This window comes from Theropithecus gelada, chromosome 17 (assembly GCF_003255815.1).
Source record: "Theropithecus gelada isolate Dixy chromosome 17, Tgel_1.0, whole genome shotgun sequence".
Lineage (NCBI taxonomy): Eukaryota > Metazoa > Chordata > Mammalia > Primates > Cercopithecidae > Theropithecus > Theropithecus gelada.
The window spans coordinates 72,880,865-72,903,745 of NC_037685.1; the positions used below are offsets into that span (position 1 = coordinate 72,880,865).

The 22,881-nt window shown below is 35.4% G+C and overlaps 1 protein-coding gene across 1 annotated transcript in view; it reads right to left on the bottom strand.

Moving 5' to 3' along the window:
- Positions 1-22,881, bottom strand: part of VWA8 (von Willebrand factor A domain containing 8) — a 389,692-nt gene that overhangs the window by 207,786 nt on the left and 159,025 nt on the right. Inside the window, exons 18-20 of the mRNA XM_025364717.1 lie at positions 18,557-18,663; positions 14,837-14,943; positions 9,410-9,481 (exon numbers count right to left, since the gene is read on the bottom strand). Coding sequence (XP_025220502.1) covers positions 9,410-9,481; positions 14,837-14,943; positions 18,557-18,663 — 286 coding nt within the window. The remainder of the gene's footprint in view (positions 1-9,409; positions 9,482-14,836; positions 14,944-18,556; positions 18,664-22,881) is intronic.

Sequence of the window (22,881 nt, forward strand, 5' to 3'; positions counted from 1 at the left end):
TCAGTGTATCTGCAGGAACAAAATACAGATTCAAAATAAATACAGGAAAAAATATTCACTAAGAAACAATGGATAGACCAGCTAAATTGGCAGAAAGAATGTGGTGGAATGCCAATGAATTTCCACGTTGTAATTCAGGCAAGTTCATTAACTAAGGGGTTTGAGAAGGAACAAAAAATAATTTAAAATAAAAATGAGTGCCACTGTATTTGATGAAACAAGTATTTCATAGCCTTGGGGTCCCCAGGCTGCTGGAGCTATTAGACACTAAGTTATCAAATCCCTGCTGCCACTACCAGCTGGGGGACACAGGCAAGAAAATTTCTGGACAAACTGTTCAGTGCCTCTACAGATATTAAACAATTATGCTGTCATAGCAACATGGTATATTTCTGATGGTGCACAGTAGCAATCTGCCAGGGCTTAGTTCAAATTATTAATTAGCAAAATTTACACATTCTTTAATTTTAGCAATAAAATATTCACAGTATCTCAACGCTAAATAATTCAACATTTACTAAACCTCTATCAGGAGAAAAATAGAATTTCTAATCACATTAAGTTTGTAATTAATGGACAGAATGAGATACAAAGAATTATACACTTAAAATGTTCATAGAGTCTTGCTTAGTTGGCATTAAATATATGTTTATTGATTTTCGGAGTGTATAAAAGTTAAAAAATCAAATGCTATGAAAACTTAGAAAAGAATGAATCATTTCTATCCTGGAAAAAATTGATATGGTATAATTTCATTGTATAAATTAATCAAAAAATTAAATTGGCCCAGTGAAAGTTACTTTTATAATATTTCCTCAGTGGAAATTCATCAATAGTGGTATAATTCTGAATAAAATGTTTATATTCATAAAAATGGGTCTATACTTCTTAGGATAAAGATGACAGGAGAGTACATCTTTCCTCTTTCAAAGAGACTTAGGAGGCACATCAACTAAATTCAATGACCAGGCTTTGTTTTGATGCTGATTAGAATAAATCAACTATAAAACAAAGTTTTTTTTTGTTTTGTTTTGTTTTTTTTTTGAGGCAGAATCTTGCTCTACTGCCCAAGCTGGAGTGTAGTGGCCTAATCTTGGCTCACTGCAACCTGCACCTCCTGGGTTCAGGTGATCCTCCCACCTCAGCCTCCTGAGTAGCTGGGACTACAGGTGCATGCCACCATGCCCAGATAATTAATTTTGGTATTTTCTGTATAGACAGGATTTTACTATATTGCCCAGGCTGGTCTGGAACTTCTGGGATCAAGGCATCCGCCTACCTCAGCCTCCAGAAGTGCTGGGGTTACAGGTGAGAGCCATTGTACTCAGTCAAAATAACACTTTCGAGATAATTAGGGAAAATTGAAAACAGAGCATCAGATTATATGAAAGGATTATTGTTAATTTGTTAGGTGTAATAATACAATTGTGGTCATATTAGAGATAAATGGTGAAACAGCTATAAGAAAAATGATATGCAAAAGAACAATATATTAAAAGATGATATACAAAAAAGTGTTGGGAGAATTGGTAAAGCAAGATGGACAAAATGCTTATTAATCATTGAGGTTGAGTGATGAATACAAGGGGGTTCATTACATATTCTACTTTTTGTGGAATATATAAAAAATTTCCCATCACAGAAAAATTTTAAATGTCCTTTACTTTGTATGTAAAGTATAGTCTCTGGCCTATTATAAGCACTTAACAAAAGTTAGTTATTACATTATTGTTGTTGTTGTTGTTCTGCCTAGTACAGGAATTAGTGTGGTATGATGGAAAAAAGCATGAGCTTTGTAAATCTAATACCTAACTTTGACACTAACTAGCTACGTGATTTTGAGCAAATATTTTTACCTTTTTGAACTAGTCTACTTATTTGTGAAAGGTGAAAAATAAAATTTTTTACCTCAAAGGTTGATGTAGAACTAAATAAAATGGTATAAAAGCACATTGAAAACTGCAAGACATACAAATACTACTATGCTTAATCTTAGTTCATAAGAAACTTTTAACCAATTATGGATGAAATCAAACAAGGATCGCAACAATTTTAAAAGACAATTGAATCAACATAGTGAGAAAATGCTATAAAGCTCAGAAGAAAATACGATTACTTCTATTTGGGAGAGACAAAGAAAGCCTCATAGTAGAAAAACATCTGAGCTCTTGAAAGTGGGCAGAATTTTCACAGGCCAAGATGAGAGTAAGAGGCACCATATGAGGCAAACAACATGAAAAATGGCTGGGGAGGGGAAAGGGATATTGCACTCAGGAAGAGTAAGAAACTGTAGTTTGAAAGAACTAGAACAATAGAAGGAGTTCGGAGCCAGATTGTGGATGGTTTTGAGTGTCTCTCTATGAAGGGGATTTTATCTGGTAGACAAGATAGAGCCACTTTCACCTTTTAGCAGAAATAACATTAAGAGATTCTTTCTAGGATATCCCTCACTGCTGATAGATCAGAAGGTGTCACAGAATTGAAATGAGTACCTACAGACTCAGTAATGTAAAAACATGAAGAAAATGAAAATAAGGGATAGAGAAGGCATCCTATATGAAAATCAGCCAAAATTGGCTTCTTATTTTATAAGAAATATATAATGTATTGGAGTTTTAGTAAGGGCAAAAAATATGGATGGAAATACAAGAAAAGCTTAAATATAAAAATTTTACCAGACTGTTATTTAGTAAAGTGATATAAAAAGCTGATTTAAAATGACAAAAAAATAAGTTGACACACCCTGGGAAGTGATTTTATTAGACAATATTCATGTAGAAATGATTGTGAATTATTAATTATGTCTCATTAAATATAAACTAACCTTTGATGACTTACTTCGAAATTTTGTCTAATATCAGAAACCAAGTGATGTTATGATATGTAGATCAAATTTTTATTTCTAAAAACAAAACACTGAATATTTAAAAATAATTCCTTTTTTTTTTTTTTTTTTTTGAGATGGAGTCTCACTCTATTGCCCAGGCTAGAGTACAGTGCTGCGATCTCAGCTCACTGCAATCTCCCCCTCCCAGGTTCAAACACTTCTCCCACCTCAGCTTCCCAAGTAGCTGGGATTACAGGCGTGTACCACCACATCTGGCTAATTTTTGTATTTTTAGTAGAGACAGGGTTTCACCATGTTGGCCAGGCTGGTCTCAAACTCCCGACCTCAGGTGATCACCCGCCTTGGCCTACCAAAGGGCTGGGATTACAGGCCTGAGCCACCGCGACCGGCCTAAAAAATAATTCTTATGTAAGGGTACTGGAACATTTCAGAACACAACATTTCTAAAATATGTTTTGCCTTCAAATATCTGATAAAGAGCAACTGCCTCTCAAAACACATGTATTCTTACACAAAAACAGAGACTTAGTCTTAGGAACTTTTTATTATTGTTATTTTTATTTTTGAGACAGGGTCTTGCTCTGTCACCCAGGCTGGAGTGAAATGGCACGATCTCAGTTCATTGCAACCTCTGTCTCCCAGACTCAAGCAATCCTTCTGCCTAAGTATCCTGAGTAGCTGGGACTACAGGTGCATGCCACCATACCTGGCTAGCTTTTATAATTTTTGTAGAGATGGGGTTTTGCCATATTGCCTGCGCTGGTCTCAAACTCCTGGACTCAAGCAATCCACCCACCTTGGCCTCCCAAAATGCTGGGATTACAGGCGTGAGCCACTGCACCCGGCAGGGACTTTTTTAAACAAAAAGAAATATGGCACTTATGGCTGATTCTATAGCCCCAAATTTTCACAATAAATATTTTGTATATCAAATTGAATATGACACTATACATCAAAAGAAAACCAGGTATGCGAAGGTGGGGAAGGCAGGAAACTTATTCTTGGGCTACAGCTGGCATAGAAAAAACATCATTGGCTAGAAAATAAATAGCCATCTCTCTTTTTGTTAATTAGAAAGTCATACTATGACCCCACCTCCCCCGCCCAAAAAGACTAGCATGAAGCTCCTAATAGTATGAAAGGTACATACAATGTTATAATTACAGTAGGTAGAAAGTAATGCATGTTACAGCATGCTAAAGTGGTTCTGTAATATACAGCATTATACCCTAAGTGACCCTCAAACATGTATATTTTCACGGTACCCTATCCCACTTGGCAGAAAGGCAGCAATTCTGTTGTACTTACTGGAAAGACTATGTGCTGTGGCATAAAATCTCACACAGAAAATAGAAAGGATTTTTAAAAATCAATTTTGTTATAAATAATGGGCAGGCTACTTTATTTTACTATGACAAGTGGTGCTTGTGGAGCTGTTTTTAGCTTCTCAACAGATGTAAAATCTTTCTAGTATCATAGATACTTAGAAAAGATAATATCTGCAAGAAAAAGGTGAGATTGGGTTTAATAAAGATGATAAACCTTCAGATACCTCAAAATCAGCACCAATGGGAATTAAATTCTCTTTAATTTCCTCATTGCCACTGGTAACAGAGCAGTCTTGTAAAACATCTCTAGATAGAATTTCAAGTGTTGAAACATTTCTATCATAGAGTTCAGCCAGTTTCTAGTTTGCAAACAGAAGGCTGTGTAGACTGCATATATCTATAGACAATGCATTAGAAGGAGAAAGAAAGGAGCCTGATCAATTGCTACACATGATTAATTTACTTTAAAAATAAATATGTGATTAAAAATAGGCATTTTCACAGGGGGCTGTCACTTTGCATTTGACTGAAAACACCATTGACACTACCCCAGGAGAGCTCAGAGTCAATTGTCCTCCACCTATTACCTGCACCTTCACTTGCCTGTCTTTGTGTTCTTTGATTGTCTTGTTTCAGAAGACAGAAATAAGGGTGAAGGTGAGCAGGTGCGTCGAATATGAAGAAAAGCATGAAATACCATTGACCAACGAAGCAAGGCATTTTTAAAGCTACTGAAGAAGGACCTGAGTTACTATCACTGCAAAAATACACATTCCCAAATAAATAACTCTCCTAGATGATCAGCACTCAAGAGCAGCACAGAGAAAGAGAACACATGAACTCTGTGCCAGTTCCCAGCAAAGCACAGCTCTGTGGGGTACTGCATTAGCCAAGGAATGCTACAGGCGGCTCTGTACTCCCTTGTACCCACCAAACAGAAGCAGCTAAGAGTCTAACCATAGAATATTGCTCAGATCTTAGCACAGATGTTACCTTATGAAAACACATTAGAAAGGAATTGAAGTTGGCTGAAGGATTCAAAAAGTTCTATTTAGATTTTAACCAGCCACCTTGGTCCAATTTCCACCCCCTTGACCTGGTAAATGCAAGCACAGGCAAAGTTATGTATGATTTAATTAGCTAAATACTAATCAGCACTTTATTATTAGAAATTTAAAAATAATTAGCATTTCATTATTCTGTCTTAGTGATAATGCTGCCAGTCTCTGATCCTGTCATTATAGAACTATATCCAATTGAATGGACTACTTAACTATTTACTCTCTTGAGTAGGTAGTCCCTAGATTTTATCTAATTCATTTGTCTCCTTCACTTAAAACAGCTGCAAGCTCAGAGAAGAAATTTCAATTTGTCTTATAACCCCCTGAAAACAATCCAACTGACCCTAATTTTTAAATTCATATTACTTCTAAGTCATTTTGGCTACTCATTAGGAATTTAATTAATTAATTAATTAATTATTATTTTTTTTTTTTTTTGAGACAGAGTCTTGCTCTGTCTCCTAGGCTGGAGTGTGGTGGTGTGATCTCAGCTCACTGCAACCCCCGCCTCCCAGGTTCGAGTGATTCTCCTGTCTCAGCCTCCCAAGTAGATGGGACTACAAGCACATGCCACTCCACCTGGCTAATTTTTGTATTCTTTTAAGCAGAGACAGGGCTTTGCCATGTTGGCCAGGCTGGTCTCAAACTCCAGGCTTCAATTGATCCACCCACCTCAGCCTCCCAAAGTGCTAGGATTACAGGCATGAGCCACTGTGCCCAGCCAGGAATTTATTTCAGATAGTCCTCTAAAATCTACTAATTAACTTAGCAAGTATTTGTTGAATGTCTACAGTATGCAAAGCATCTGGGAGACACAAAAATAATGAAGACTCTTTATCTCTCTTTCACAGAGATGGTGGGTAAGTGCATAAATCTAAATCCCAAAAGAAATCTGTAAGTGACCTATCACAGTTCAGAGAGTGGAGTCAAGCCTTCAAGCCATAGTGTTCACGAGGACTTTATTAAAGAAGCATATTGTAGAATATTACAGCCAGAGAGACCCTAGAAAATATCTGTGCCAAGTCTATAATTTTATAGATAAAAAAAAAGTCCCTAATTAGAAGGAATAACTGTTTACTCAGTATCACATTATCAGTTGATATCACACACATCAATTTACTCAATAACAATTTACTCAACTATCACAGAGAGTTAAAAAATCTGAAAAAGAAGGTAGGTCTTTGGGTACCCAGCTTATTCCTTTTCCATGATGCCACATTGCCACTCTGAGGTTAAGAGAATGTGAATAAGCAAAGATTAGAGGTTGAAATATAACACTGAAAATAAAGTATGTTTGGGAAACAGAGTGTTTAATTTGTCTCAGGACAAGCATTTACAGGGAGAAACCAGACGCCAGGCTGAAAGCAGAGTAGGATTAGATCATGGAGGACATCAAATGACAGTCTAAGAGAGCTAGACTTTTCCACTATATAACATAATGAACACAGGTGTAGCATAATTTACTTACCAAAAAAATGTTCCTTCAACATTGGTATTATAATACTGATGGTCTTAGAGGTTTATAATGAAAGAACAGAAAACTCTTTTGATATGAAAAGGGCCAGCTAAACATAGAAAATTATACTGAATACAATCTCCCTTTGTAATTTCTTCTTTCTCCAAAGTGGAGAGTGGCAGGATAGGGGTACAAGATGGCAAGACAGTGTGATCTGCTGACCACAGATGGCTTTTGCAAAAGAACTGATAAGTAAAAGTTCGTGCCAACCCATGGCTCCTGCCTTGTTCTTCCTGGGGATCTTCAACTTGAAGGTTCTATCTAGCTGAATCCTGAACCAGTCCTAGACAGGCTTGAAAATCAGTGTACTTGTCCATCCTTACCAGATACTGGAGTCCAACCATCTACCTATGGAGCTGTAGCTGCCCTTCCCTCCACCCCACTGCTTAGTTCTTTGCTCTAATGCCTTGTTCCTTTCGTTAGGACTGGAAACAAATGAGAGATAGAATATTAGATTTTATGCCAAGGTTTGTACAGCACCCTAGGACAATTCCAAAACACTTTCACAGTCTCTGCTTCATTCATCATAAAGCAGAAGGAAACCTCTGTACTACTTCACCCTTTACTCTGAATAGCTCTCCCTAATCCTCCAGAGGTTAGAACATGCTTCCTGTCTCTCTAGTTACTGGCGAGGCATTAACTTCAACCTTTTAACCTAGAAGACCCTCCTGAAACTATAATCTATCACCTGCTCAATTGCAAGTGCTACCTTTGCCAAGAGACCAACTGCATCCAACCCACCAAACCCTTAGGATAGCAATACCATAAGAGAGATTTCAAAACCACTTGGACACCATACCTTGACCTCTAGGGATCTTCCTTTTGAAAACCTGCACCTTAGAAAAATTATTCCTCAAGCCCCAGTTCTGTATAGTCTTGGCAGGCCATTCAGGCAATGGCAGAAGTTCTGAAAAGGACACACTGAGTGCACCAACGTTTAACTTATAAAGAGTTTGTGAAACTCTTATAAGAAATTTACAAAGTATTTTGGGCTATATACAACCTGAATGTCCACAGAGCCATTGTTTTTCAAAGTGCGATGAGAATGTGACTTCCCGGGTTTCAATATCAAGAGCCAAATTCTGACTGTTAACTGATCTTCATCTTCCCACTCTGGTATATAGGCTCATCTTTTACTGTTCAGTGAAGAAAAATAGGTAGGACTTTTCAAATAGTGGGAATTAAAGGGTCATAAATAATTTATTGTTCTGCTTTTAATTCTTGTTTTAAAAAATGAAACAACAGAATATTACTTTTAAACTATACAGTGATACACAGGTATTGAGCTGACAGAACTAAGCACTGTGTGAAGTACTTCCCACGCATTATTTCATGACATCCTTACATTAGCCCAGAGACCATACTTATTTTTATTCCCAGAGTAGACATCAGGAAACTGAGCCTCAGTAAGATAAGCAATTTGCCCAAAGTCACACAACCACATGTGGAAGAGTTGCTGTTGAGCCTCTAGTCATCTAACTTCCAAGCCTATGCTCTCAAATCAATAAACCACCCAAATGGCCCATTTTTATTTTTATTTTTTAATCAGTACTTTAAAATGATAAGTTTGAGAGGCTAAATATATAAAGAAAATGTATTATTTTTGTAAGTACAAAAAAAGAAGAAAAAAATAGAAACCAAACTTCAGAAACCTGGTTACCCTTAATTTAAGACCAATTTTAAAAACCCAAAGTACTGTTCACTGTGAGCCTGAAAATTCAATAGAGGAAAATTATCAGGACCCCGTAAACCTAAAATTTTCATATGTTTCTCCATAAACATACATTGAGCGCCTACTATGTAAAAGGTACATGCTAGGAGCTGAGGACAGAGATAAATAAGAAAAACACGGTCCGTGCTCTCAAGGGACACATAGACAAGTTGCAAAGACAGTCATATGGTATGACTAGTATGATAAAAAGGAGATAAAAGGGAGTAGAAGCAGGAAAAACCTATTCAGCCAGGGACAAGGGAAGGTCTCTCTTCCACAAGTTAAAGGGAGGGTATATGGGAAGGGGACAGGAAGTTCTCCGTGCAGAAGGAAGAGCATGTACCAAGGACCAGAGCAGAGATAAGTAACTGAATAGATGAGAAACTGCAGAGTGCCTCAGACCAACACAGAGAGAGAAAGAAGGGGACATGGCTTAGGACTAGAGGGGTGGGCAGAGGGTGAATCCTGTAGGACTGTACACCATACTGAAGACTCAGACTATACCTAACAGCAATGGGGAGCCAATTTCAGCAAAAAGACAGAGACTCAATCAGATTTTAGTTTTACAAGTATCAATCTGACTACAGATACTACAGAATGGACAGCAGATAAGAATGGGCATAAGGTGGGGATGGAGCTATCATAGGAAACTATTGCTGTAATCCAAGTGGCAGGTAAAGATCACTGGGGCTAGAGTGACAGATGTGGACAAGAAGAGTACATACTTATAAGACAGAATGGACAGAACTTGATGAGAGATAGAATGGAGGATGATTTAAACCCTGAGGTAATTTTGAAGTCTGGAAGATAGCAGAGTCTCATCCTTTAATTAAACCAGTCATTTAATAGGGGGGAAAAAAACTGATTCCAACAAGAAGAAACTTACTGCTTTTAAATTGTTACTATCATTTTTTCATTGGTACCTAGATTGTAGCCATAACTCACCTGGTTGCCAACCAATAATAAGTGTTCTCCAAGGAGAAAGTCTTTCAGCATGTCTTCCATCACTATCATGTGCTAGAGAAAAAGGAACTAGGGGTTAACTGTGTTTTGTAAAATCAAGGTGAAACAAGAAAGTTAACTATAAAGATATCTTTATAGAATATAAATATCTATTATAATAAATAATAATCAAGCGATTTGATGCGACCCAAAATTAAATCTATGGTTATAAGTAAATTATATAACCATTTAGGTCACTGATATTGAAAACTTGAAATAGTTCACCTGAGCAAGACTAAGCAACTGACTAATATTTCAGAGTTTTTAATAATTCAACTCAAATACTTTTTATCTATTATACTATGTAGAGTTGGCTTATAATTTAATATAATATTTAAATTGACACTTGCTAATGTAAACATACAAAGGCTTCCTAAAATAACTGTACACTTCTAGGGAACATTTTACATTGACTTGTTCTTAATCATTACCTTTAAATCTATGGATAGTTTCAGAATTAAAAATATACTATTTACCTTCCACACTTTTTAATTTGAATTATGACACAATATAATAAAAGAACAAGATTAAGGTTGTTCACAATAGCCACAGAGGAAATTACATTGCTCTTTTGTATCTTGAAAAATAAGACAACTGTAAGTAGGTCATGCGGGTTCTTTGGGGCTGGGAAGAGATCTACACTCCAGTGCAATTAATATTCCTATTACTTTCTCTTGGTTTTCTGTATCAAATCAATAGCAGCTTTGTAAGTACTAAAGTTATTGAAGTTTCCTATTTGTAAACAGTCAAATTAACCTTCTGCATTTAATACATGCTGCAGATATTTTTCTAGTACGTCACTTGCTTTGTCTTTTCAATTTCGTTTATGGTGCTTTATATATATTGTATAATATACATATAAATTATATATAGTATAATACACATATAAATTATATATAATATATAGATACAAAATATAGATAATATATAATACATACATATACACATACACACAGAAATTTTTCTTTTTACTTGTCAAATTTAATAGTATTCTCTTTCAGAGTTTCTTTCTTAGAAGAAAAACTGAGAAAGTGCTTTATCGCCTTCAGGAACAAATGAGTATTCCCTCATGTTTATCTTGGTCATTTTTAATTTCAAAAATGCTTTCAGATACGCCATGGAGCTAGAGTTTTAATAAGGCTTGAAGTGAGGTGAGGATATAACTATTCTTGAACACTTTTAAATGGATATAAGGTGTATGCTTTTAAGAATAAAAAGAGACACTATTAATAATTATGCTGAGACAACAAGTATAAGCAGAAACTATGTTAAGCAAACCAAGATGTACATCATTTTAAGCTGAGTTCTGGTGGGAATATAGTATGGAGACCTCTTCCTTTTCACTAAGATGAAAAGTCAGTGCCAATTCCAGAAAACACTAAGTTCTTCCAGTAATAAATGGGCTAATGTACGTTGAAAAGTTGGAGTAAGTACCTGAATAGCCAAAGAAAAAAGCAATGTAAATATCAAAAAATAATCCAAACTATATTTGTGTTCTTCTTTACAATTCTCATGTCCTCCCACTTCATGCCCTCATTATATCTAACTCGATTATTCAAATCAACAAACCTTAGCTAAGGCTAAAGTCACCGCCAACACAATTCTCCTCTTAGCCTCTTGACCCACTTAGTACTGCAGACAATTTCTTAAAAGTCTCCTCTCCCAGTTATCCATTTCCCCTGATTCCTTCCTACCTCCCTAACAATTTCTCCCATAGTTTTCTGAGCTGGATCTTCCTGTAGCAATTCCGTCTTTCTACGTTCTTACATGCTTCCCTTTGTATTCATGGTATGGGGCAGGTGGTGACTACTCGTACCCAGGCACCCACCTGAGGGTTGAGGGAGGGCTGTGTGCAGAGTTGGATACCCACATGTCAGCATTCAAAGACCTACCTCTGACCCTGCTCTCCTTAAATCCTCTCATCTAGCTCATGGCTTCAGTTACCAACTCCACACCAATCTTCAACAGCAAAACTTTCCTCCTTAACTACAGCCCTCTATTTCTGAATGATCAAACCACTTTGTGATTGCCCTGGCACCTAAATTCAACACATCTAAAACTCAACTTATTCCTTTCTCCTGAACTTCATTCTTTATCCTGCATCTTTTTCTCCAGTTAATGGCATCATTTTCTACCAGCTGACCAAACTTCCATCATCAGCACCCTGCCCTCCTCATTCTTCTGTTATCAAGATCCAACTAAACAGCACCTGAGTTGTTAAGCCACCAAAAATCAACTGCATCTACCCTTTCTTTTCCATCCCCACAGTTTTAAGGTTTTTATCATCTCTGGCCTAGATTCGTATCAGCTAATTAGCTTCTCTAACTTCAGTCTCTCCTTAAGTCAATGTGTTCTTACAGTCCTGACACTTCTTTGTTCAAAATTTGTCAACTCATTTCTCAAAATTCCTTAAATGACTCCTAATACTTCAGGAACAAAAGTCATTCCTTACATTCGTGGTCTAGTCTCCTCATCTCCTACCACTCTCCTTCTATACTGTGTTTCCAACCATGGGCATGATTTAGAATAATGTTCTGCTTACTCTTCTGTTTACTTTTTCACCAGACATTGTGCTCCCTGAGAAATAATCTCTGCCTTTCATCTAACACAAATTTCCACTGACTTGATCTCCTAAACAGCCCTGCAATGTGTCCTCTCCGCTCTGTCCCCACTGTCTCCTCTTTAGTTCAGATCCTTCATAAATTTCATCTGGACTACTGCAATCACCACCTAACTAGTTTCTCTTTGCCTTGGTTCTAACTCCTAGACAACAATAAAGAGTAAAAGCAAAGTTAGCCAAAGTACAAATGTGCTTAAAATCTTTCAATAACTTCCTCATTCTTCTAAATAGAATCCAAATTCCTTAACTACCAGGACTGAAAAGATCTCACTCTTTCCTCATTCACCAGCCTCTTCTCTTCCACCTGCAACCTCAGCTTCATACCAGTGACAACAATTTATATATAGCTCCCTAAATGAGCTACTCTCTCATATAACTAAGTCTCTGCTAATGCTGGTCTCGTTGCCTGAGAGGCTCTCCTAATTGGGTCTGGTTGACCAATTTTCTATGATCATTCCAATCTGCGTCAATCAACCCCATCAATGCTACCATAAGTAAACTGCACATACTTCCACCACACTGCGTAGTAACTGTGTGTACCTTCTTGCAGATTAAGAACAACTTGAGCCCTAGAGCTACATACACTTGTGTGTGCATTTTGATCTCTGTATCCCAATACAAGGCCAGACTCATAATGGGTATTTTAAAATTCTTACCCATCTAAAACTCCTTAGGCCTATTAAGAGGCTATTAATTTCTCTTTCCTCCAACTTCCTTACTGCTGCAAGTGTAATATTCCTTAATGGAAGGCTTAATGAAGTAGTATCCTTTATCAAGAACATTCAAAATCTTACTCATTATTTTATTAATCCACTCAACACATATTTACTTGGCAGTTACTACGTGCCAGGCACTTTACTATTTGCTGGAAATATTAAATAAAGAAAACAGGGCTGTGCCTTAGTGATATGGAAAAACACATTTCAAAAGTCCATTTCAACACAATGCGGTAAGGAGACAACAGGGCATAGAACAACAAGATGATACAGAAGCACCTCAGTCTACAAGAGGCACTAACTACTGCTTCAAAGATGAAGTACAGCATAAAAGGAAGTAATAATATACACAATGGAAGCAAATTTAATCAAGCTACTGTCCATAGAATTGGTGCAGCTAAAAAGTTTTCATTAATGGCTAATTCATAATGCTTTAAGAAGAGAAGGTATGTTTGGAGATAGCTTACGAAAAGTCCTTCAGGGCCACTGTGTAAAGTTCATGGCAGCCCTGCGTCCTAAATGTCCATGTCACAAACACCATGGCAACAGACATTGTGTTCAAGGGCACAATGGTCTTTGCTGCTACTGAATTTCCTACATTCTTACATCCTGTGAAGTCTTTTCAATCTTTGCCACCAAGGAGTTTTTCAAATTGTCATTTATAACAGTTTCCTGGTTCTTTGTCTCTTTGTTCCTTTCCACTATATGAATAGAGTGTAATACTATAAGTGCTTGGAAATAGTATGTTTTCCTCATAATCATGTTTTTGTCTTTGACAGGCAAGATTTTTTTCTACTTTTGTATCTTATAAGTAACTTTATTTTCTGTTCATTTGTCTACTGATTGTGCAAGAGCATTAATGCTCCAGAAAAAAAATAAAACAGTTAATTGGCTATAGAATGGATAAAAATCAAATCAAGGTTATGCTCTTTTCTACGCCATACAAAATTATTATAGTTTTGACAGATTTCAGAATTTTTAACCAAGATTTTTATTAAGAATAATATGTCTAGATACCTATAAAGTTAATATAACTTAAAATGTATTATAGAAAATTTTAAGTAGGTGTTTTACTATAAAATACATAGCCACTTGACAGAAAAGTTGGAAAAGAAAAAATTTTTATATTATAGGTAATTTTCTCTAAAAAGAATTCTTATTAAAGTAAACATCTACAATAAAGTTTTCTAGATACAAACTTCTACGTCTTAGTGGAAGGTCCATAACTATTGGCTAGTTTACAAGGAGAGCCTCTACCGTTCTCCTTTAAAAAAGAAAAGGAAATAAAAGAAAAATACCAGGAACTTGCAGGAAAAAGAAGAGTATGAGAAAAAGGATGCATCAGACATATCCCTCTGAACTACTGAAATCTTTTAACAAGCAAGTAAAAGAGAGGATGATAGCTCTGTTTTGTGTTTAATTTTAAAATGTTTATTTTAATTTAAAAATTGTATATAAAATTACATATATAATTATGTGTGTGTGTAAATATATATATATACACTATATTACCCTAATGATAGCAACAATTCCTCCAATTTTTAAGTATCTTTGGAAAAAATTTTCTGTTTTCTGTCTTATGTCTTAATAAAAGATGTTCGGCCAGGTGTGGTGGCTCATGCCTGTAATACTAGCACTTTGGGAGACCGAGGCAGGCGGATCACGAGATCAGGAGTTTGAGGCCAGCCTGGCCAATATGGTGAAACCCTGTCTCTACTAAATATACAAAAATTAGCAGGGCATGGTGGTGCACGCCTCTAATCTCAGCTACTCGGGAGGCTGAGGCACAAGAATCGCTTGAACCTGGGAGGTGGAGCCGAGATTGTGCTACTGCACTCCAGCCTAGGTGACAGAGTGAGACTCCATCTCTCACACACACACACACACACACACACAATGTTCAACACTTCATTCTGCATCATCTAAATTAAATTTAGGAAATCACAAAAATAATTACATGTCAATTTCACTTGAATTGGAGTTTACTACCATAATTTAAGTGATTTATCCAAGAACACAAAGCAATACTCTTACCTGAATGTTGTCATAGAAAAGAACATCAGGCACTTTCATTTTCTCGTGCGCATTATAGATCGGAGCACTAACAGCACCAATCCTCAGAGTTCCCGATGTTACTTCACCTAAACATTTCACACAGGACAGATAATTATTCATAGCACTGTCCTCAGAGATGCCAAGCACCCAACATAGAACACAATACAGCTTCAGCAATATCTGTGGATTTTAATTTAACATCTAAAGAAATAAACTTGAGAGTAGTAATAAAACACCACAGCTCTAGATACAAAATGCTCCAAAAGGTAACAAATTTTCTCTAAAACAATGTAGATAGAAAACAGTATATATATAATTGTGAGAAACTAAAAAAAAAAAAACAAAACAAAACCAGAATACAGTCAAGTCACCTTCATAAGTTTGTTTGGTCAGAGACTATAACACATACATAAGTTAAATACACCTAAATTCAAAAGCTCCAAAGTACCTTGAATATTACTTTTTAGTGTGTACCAATTCAGAAACCCCTTAAGATAATCTCCTATAGCTCTAGTAAAAAATACAGATGAACTAACCTACCACAGAACTCTTAAATTACTATTTTCAGCCAAGTGCAGTGGCACATGCCTGTCATCAGCACTTTAGGAGGCCAAGGCAGAAGGATCACTTGAGTCTAGGGGTTCAAGACCAGCCTGGGCAACACAGAGAGACCCTATCTCTACAAAAAATTTTAAAAATTAGCCAGGCCTGATGGCACATGTCTGTAGTCCCAGCTACTCAGGAGGCTGAGGCAGGAGGATTGCTTGAGCCCGGGAGGTTAAGGCTACAGTGAGCCATGATTGCACCACTGTATTCCAGTCTGGATAACAGTGCAACCTGGTCCGTCTCTTTCTTTATACATATATACATATATATGTGTGTGTGTGTGTGTGTGTGTGTGTGTGTGTGTGTGTGTGTGTGTGTGTATACAAAAAATAGCAGGGCATGGTGATGCATGCCTCTACTCTCAGCTATTTATAAATCACTTTGGATAAATTTATTGGATAAATCACTTAAATTGTGATATATATATGTATATACACATTACAAATAAACATAACAAAATGAATACTTTAAAATTACCATTTGCAAGGTTGGTGCAGGAGGCCTATATTTTCAAATAATCACCCAGGTGATTTTCACACCCAGCTAGATTGGGAACCGCTGTCTTATGCAATTATTTTGTAATAATTATATATTATTCCTTATTTGCTTTAAATAGGTTGACCTAGAATAGATTATGAGTTCCTGGAAGCCAGAAAACTAAGTAATAAAGCTCTTAAAGTCAGGGAACATATCTGCCACGTATTCCCTACAGTAACCAGATACACATGACATGTTCACTGACATGTTTCAAGTTCAATAATAATATTAATAACATTAATAGTAGCAGGTATTTTAGTAATACTAATTATTACAATGATAGAAGTTATCATTTGTTAAGGACCTTCTATGTGCCAGATCCCTAGCTAAAGCTTCACCTCTTTTTATTTCTCATATGATTTCATGTAATTCAAAGAGGAAAGAATAATCAGAATACTAAAAACATACACTACGTAATTTTCTCAAAATCACCCAGCTAATATGAGTAGAGCTTAAAACAGAATTCAGTCTAGTCTGACATTCTTTCTACCACATGGGATATATTTAATATTTTACTCCAAATAACATTCCAACCTGTGGAAATACTTTAGCAAGCAAATACACAATGCCTTAAACAATTCACCCATCTTTTTTTTTTTCTACTTCAAATAAGAAAATTACAGTTTGTTTCTCTACTAGAATGTGACTTTTGTGCTAAGCGTTTTGAAAAACAATGGAGAAAAGCAATGTTTGCTTCTATGGAGTACTGTGAACAAGTCTGAGCTAAAAATAATCGTCACCCTGTTTAATCACTGCGGAGTGCTACACATTTGACACAGCACAGTAGATCTTAACAGTAACTTCGCCCTTCAATAGATCCTTGCCATTTTCCTTTTATTTACAAGTTCTACAGGGAAGGAAAACCATGAGCTGTAACACTGAGAGTTTACTATTTATTTACTACCATTAGGTCTCTGAAATAGACCCAGTATAAAACTGTAAAGGGAAAGAAAGAGCAGGGACATGGCAGTGAATCTACTATCTAGTTGCATGTTGAGATGGCACACATAATTTCAGATTCAAACAGCATCTGATGCTATCTATGGTTTAGTTTATGGAATATATCCACTCAGTAGATTTATGGCTTAAGGACAAGTTTATTCACTCAACCAATGTTTATTGTTAAAACATCAACCTCAAAAAGGGAAATGCAGTCAGAGAATGGTGATGTTAGCACTTCTGTGGGAGAAAGTTGGCTAGCTATCTTCTAAGAAACCCACAGAATGGCATTATTTTGGTAAATTTGTCAAGGTTCTCAGCCTAGTAGGCTGACTGATTTTGTCATCACAACTGAGGGCAAATCTAACTTTCAGGAGAATATTAAAGATACACATTCTGGTTTCTCTATATGTATATTCTGATGTAAAATCAGAATTGCAAAATATTATATGACAATTGTAACTTTCACATGGACTGTGATATACTGGTTGCCATAACCAGCATATTAATTGGAGGGAACCTGCGCGGAAAGCCAATTCCTCATCAGAAGGTTGTTGTGTGAACATGGAGAGTTAATTAAATGAATTCTTCACAAGAGAGATGGCCTTAAAGATGAATGGAACCAGACAAGTAAGAAGTCTCTTCACTTAGGCTCCTTATCCCCTACACGAGGCTTAGATGGGCACTGCTAACACTAGCCAGTAACCAAGACCAAACAATCGGCAGTCTGAATGACAGTCGTTCTTTGGATATTTAATAGACTCACTCAAATAATATTGAGAATACAATATTATTCCTTTTCTTTGAGTTGACTCTGCATATCTGTATTCAGATCCCTCAGTATGCTGAGTTTATAATTTGACTCTAAAAAAGTCATCTTATTTTCTCAATACCAAATTCTTGTCTCAGTGCAGCCCCAATGATTAAAAGCATCTGCTACAAAGAAAACCACAATAGTCCCTTTTAAAGAGTGGTCACACATTGGCTGCTTCAATAAAATAGGTATTTACATTTTTAAAAAATTGAAAATCTTTCATTATGTTCTAACTGAAGAATAGAAAGCTTTTAAATGAAGAACTAAATCTCCCCAGAACTCAAAATTATATTTATGGCTATCCAGAAGAAAAAGTACCATAAAAGACAATACAGGTGGAAATGGAAGGAATAAGATGACATGCATATTCTGATTATTATTTTAGTTTGTATCAACCTAGGAAAGTTTCTCCAACATATTGGACATCGCTGACCCTCAAAATGTAAATGTGCAAAGAAAACAGCATTCTAGATTCACTGGTGAAATACATTTGGAAAAAGTACATTTGTCAAAATTACACATGTTGATTTACAGCAGGAATTCTCAGAATATCAGCTGGCATCAACTGTGAGTCTTACGGGTCAGGGGAATTGTATCTAGTATGTACTGAAATGAAGTAAATATTCTTTTACTTGTGTTTTTCAAACTTAAAAAAAATCAGATTGATTTCTTCAGACTAATATATAAATCAAAGTAGATGAAAACCAAAAACATTTTTAACTGGAACTAAAATAAATAGCATCAAATGTTTGCTAATTATTATTTCACTTAAAAAAAAAAAAAGAGCCAAATCAAATACTTACATTTGTAATCCTTCAGTTCTGGCTCCAAATTGTCATCGGTATTTATTTCTATTGTAGCATCTGCCAGATTTTTTTCTAATGCTGACCTAGCAAGACTGGGTAAAAACCTGGAGGGTGAAGAGGGAGGAAGGGGGAAATGCATAAAGTCAAAGCTTTCTGCGATTCTTAAATACATACACACACACACACACACTGTACTAATTACAACCAATTAAGGAAGATCAGTCTGGATCTGTAAAATCTTAATCAAACAAAATTTTAGAACAAATATAAACTTTAAGTATGTGTGAATTATATGTTTGTGGAATCTCCTTTAATAAGTAAAACTTATTTGTAATTAGTAGTACTGATTTATGTACAACACTTTGCAAAATAAAATTTTAAATAATATGCTTTCTTAAGTAGAATTAGTATACTGGCTTATCAAATTTTCTTAGGTAGATTAAACAACAACACTTGGCTGTTCTATGTTGGCAATCATAAATTCAAACCAGTGGAGATGGATTAATGAGATTTTCTTTACTTTCTAACATAAATTTCTGAATGAATTTAAGATTATCTAGCTTGGTTCTTCCTTCTATTAAAAAATGTATCTGCTTATCTATTCTACATATATGTTGTCAAAACAACAATCTAGTGAGTGACAGTTACTCTTCAAACAGATTATGAGCATCATGTGCTTGAAGCATGAAACAGTTTCCCACCCACACAAATAGAGTTATAGCTAGAATTTATGGTCCCAAGTGAGCCAACGGATATGATTTTTAATCCATGGTATTCATGGTTTAACTACACCACTTTAAATTAACCTCTATGTGATACAATATTCCAAATAAACATACTAAGAACATACCACTTTTAAACAATTTGGGTTTTTCACAGCTCTGAATCTTTGGTGGTGGTTCCTACAGTCTTGAGTATAATCTCTAATAGTGGAAAGGCTGGAGAGCGTGAGGCAGCAAATACAGAAGAATGTAAAGAACTGTCAGGTTTCCTGTCCCTATAAAATCCCAGTCTACATATCTGACATTATCTCTTACCTCCTGCCTCATTTTGGACCAGGCTATGATAGAGGAAATTACATAGCTCTATGCTAGTAACTCCTCAGTTCAGCATCAAGTCAGATTTTGCTGCTCATCTCTGAACTTTCATCATAGTTCTTAGATCATTGCCTCATTCAAAAACCAAGCCCTCACCTTATCTCCCAGTCCAATAGCTGGGCTTTTGTCCTGTTTCCTGAGCCCTTGTCTTGGCACCCTGCTTAACCTTCTCTTACCACTATCCCACAAACTAGAGGCTGGCTTGGTAACATTAGGCCCTGCAGCTGCATCCCCTTACTTCCTATCAGAACACCCTGACTGGCATTGACTATTTTCAGGCTTAGACTTGTTTGCTATTCCCAGGCATCCCCAACGTGTATATAGTCTGCCTATCAACACATCTTAATGCTGGCCCTGTGTGGAAACATTTCTACATTACACTCCAAACCTTGCAGAGGATAGCAAATATCGCAAGGGTGCCTTCCCTTCATCAGTATTGGCAGGCATTGCTTGCTAATAGGGCATTCTTTCCTGCTGAGATTGAACACACTTCACCATTATTCTCAATCTAGCACCCAGACAGCATTATCAATCAAGGTACCAAAGAAGTTGAAATATATTTACATCTAGAACATTCTAAGATATTGGCCCATCCAACAAATGAGGAGAATGGAACATATCAGGTGGTGTGAGGCCAATCCTAATTTTTTTCCGAGATTTTAAGGGATTTGTTAACTGTTTCCTTTCCCATTGCTCACTGATATTTTCTACTTGTTTTTTCCCTCTCCTCCCTTGGCCTTGGTAAAATAAGCAAATAAATGAATGAATGAAATATTAATCTTTACTATCCTAGCTTCCCAAAACCAAAGCAAGCGCATATCCTGTTGCAAATTTTCCAAGTGTACTTATCACTATTATGAACAGCCTGGTGTCTTTTAAAAATAATTATTATATTTATCATATTTATTCATTTTACCAACAAATTATTGGAAAGGCTCTAGTCTCATTAGGTCTTGGTTATAAGAAAAACTGAAGAAAGATTCAGCTACACTCTGGGAAAGTCATAAAGAGAAGTATAGTAGTTATGCTAAGCTAACTCAAATAACTGTCTTTGTCACAGGAGTGGGATAGGATCTTTAGATTAAGGAATAAGATAGGACTTCTCAGGATGGTAGCAGAGAAGTCTGGTAAGGATCGGGGTATATTCAAATCACCAGCGCTAGCGCTAGGAAGGAGGGGTATTACTTATAAGAGTGAAAGAAAAAGACTGAGGGGCTCTGTGGATACTAGGCAGTCTTTGACTTCTATTCAGAATATAATTGAATAATTTGTACCTGTGATTTTAAATCTTAAATTTCCAAATAGTATTGGAATATTTAAGATAATTTATGGTACAGCCTATTTATAAATTTAATTGGTTATATTTGTGCATTAATTAGGAAGGTTTTGTTAATTGAGACATCCAAAGTATTTAAAAGGAAACAGAATATATAAAATTTATTAACCATTTCAAATGTTTGAAGATATTTTATTTAGCTGAGTTTTATAAATGGAAATGGACATTTTTCAAAGGTTTTTCAAAGTGATTGTTAATATCTGCTAGACTTATAGAGTTAATTGAATGAACAGAAAAGCCTAAAGAAGGTCTCAATTTTTTAAATTATAGCACTATAAAACTGAATACCAGTTTCTAAAACCAAAAATAAATCCCCAAATAGTCTTTCCTGCAAGCAAAACCATTCTTCCAGACAACAAAAAATTCACATCAACATTTATGATTCTAATTTTAACACTGTGTATGATTAGTTCGATTAGACTTGTGATTTTTAAAATTAATTACTAACAGCTTAAACAGTGAAAATTTTATACAGATGTTATTCACTTTGCTTATTTATTTATTTACCCATAGGTGTTGATCCCAAATCATTTCATATCCAAAGGGAATTTCTGACAACTGCACGCAAATTGAGTTTTTGACAAATAGGATAATTTCCTTATTACTTCAATATCAGAAACAGTTAATCTTCATTTCTGATTAAATTCTTATAACTCGGTCTAAAACTTCTGTGCTAAAGGATCAACAGAGAATTGAATTTTGAGGATCACCTCAAAATTTTCCGAAGTAAATAAATTAATGAAATACCAAACACTTGAATGAAGTAGAACTCTTACTACAGAGACCTCTAATCAATTTTTCTACAATAAAAGTATTTTTGGAATGCAAATTAGTTGAGAATTTCCTAATCTTCTAAATTCTTCCCTTTAGATCCTTAGGTTTTCAAATATCTAGAAAATGAATTATGCATCAAGCTCTGAACTGATGTTCACGTTGTAGGGTATGAGCATGAGGTACTTAGGGAATTCATCAGATAAAAATTGCTGCAATCTCAATTCCATTGGCATAAATATATGAATGATATTTTAAAAATTACATTAACAAAAAAAAGTCCAGCTAATATTTATAAATTCACTGTTTAATAAATTTAGGTTAGATAATTTCTTTTGATTTTTGTCTGCTTCATAAAGTACTTTGTGAAAATAAGTTATATGAATCTTTGTTTCAAAATTTTCCACAAAATTCAATTCCTTCTTTTTTTTAAAAAAATAATAGAAGTGTATTTTATTTTATTTTATTTTATTTTTAATTATACTTTAAGTTCTAGGGTACAAGTGGATAATGTGCAGGTTTGTTACATATGTATACTTGTGCTATGTTGACGTGCTGCACCCATCAACTCGTCATTTACATCAATTCCTCTTCACTGATTCAATATAAAATGAGTTTTTTTAAAAAAAATAAAATATTTTATGAATCAATAATTTTGGGTTCCTTCCTGCCACTGTGCTATTCTAAAGAGAAAGTTAGTAAGAAGGCTTTTGAGTCTGCAGCCTTGCTAAACTCAACAGATGATGCATAAACAAAATAGCTGTTTTCTATTCATTTCTAGTTGAAAGGGTCACGGAGTGGTTACATAATAGAGTTTTTTGTGGTCAGCTGATAACATTGGAAAAAGTAGTCAACTATTGGATACAGTGAATATGCATGAGAATGAAAAGTAACCAATTTTTGTTTTTCAGTTTTTTAAATTATGAAATATTTCAGTGTGTCAGAAAATTAAAGAGAGTATTATAGAAAATTACAAAGACTATTAAGCATTCTATTCCTCTCTCTCCATCTCTAGATGTTTCTAACCAGTTTCTAACCTTGAAACTGGTGTGTATTTGTTGTCCATATTTTTATATTTTGCTATGTAAGTATGTATGAATAAAAAATATATTGTACTG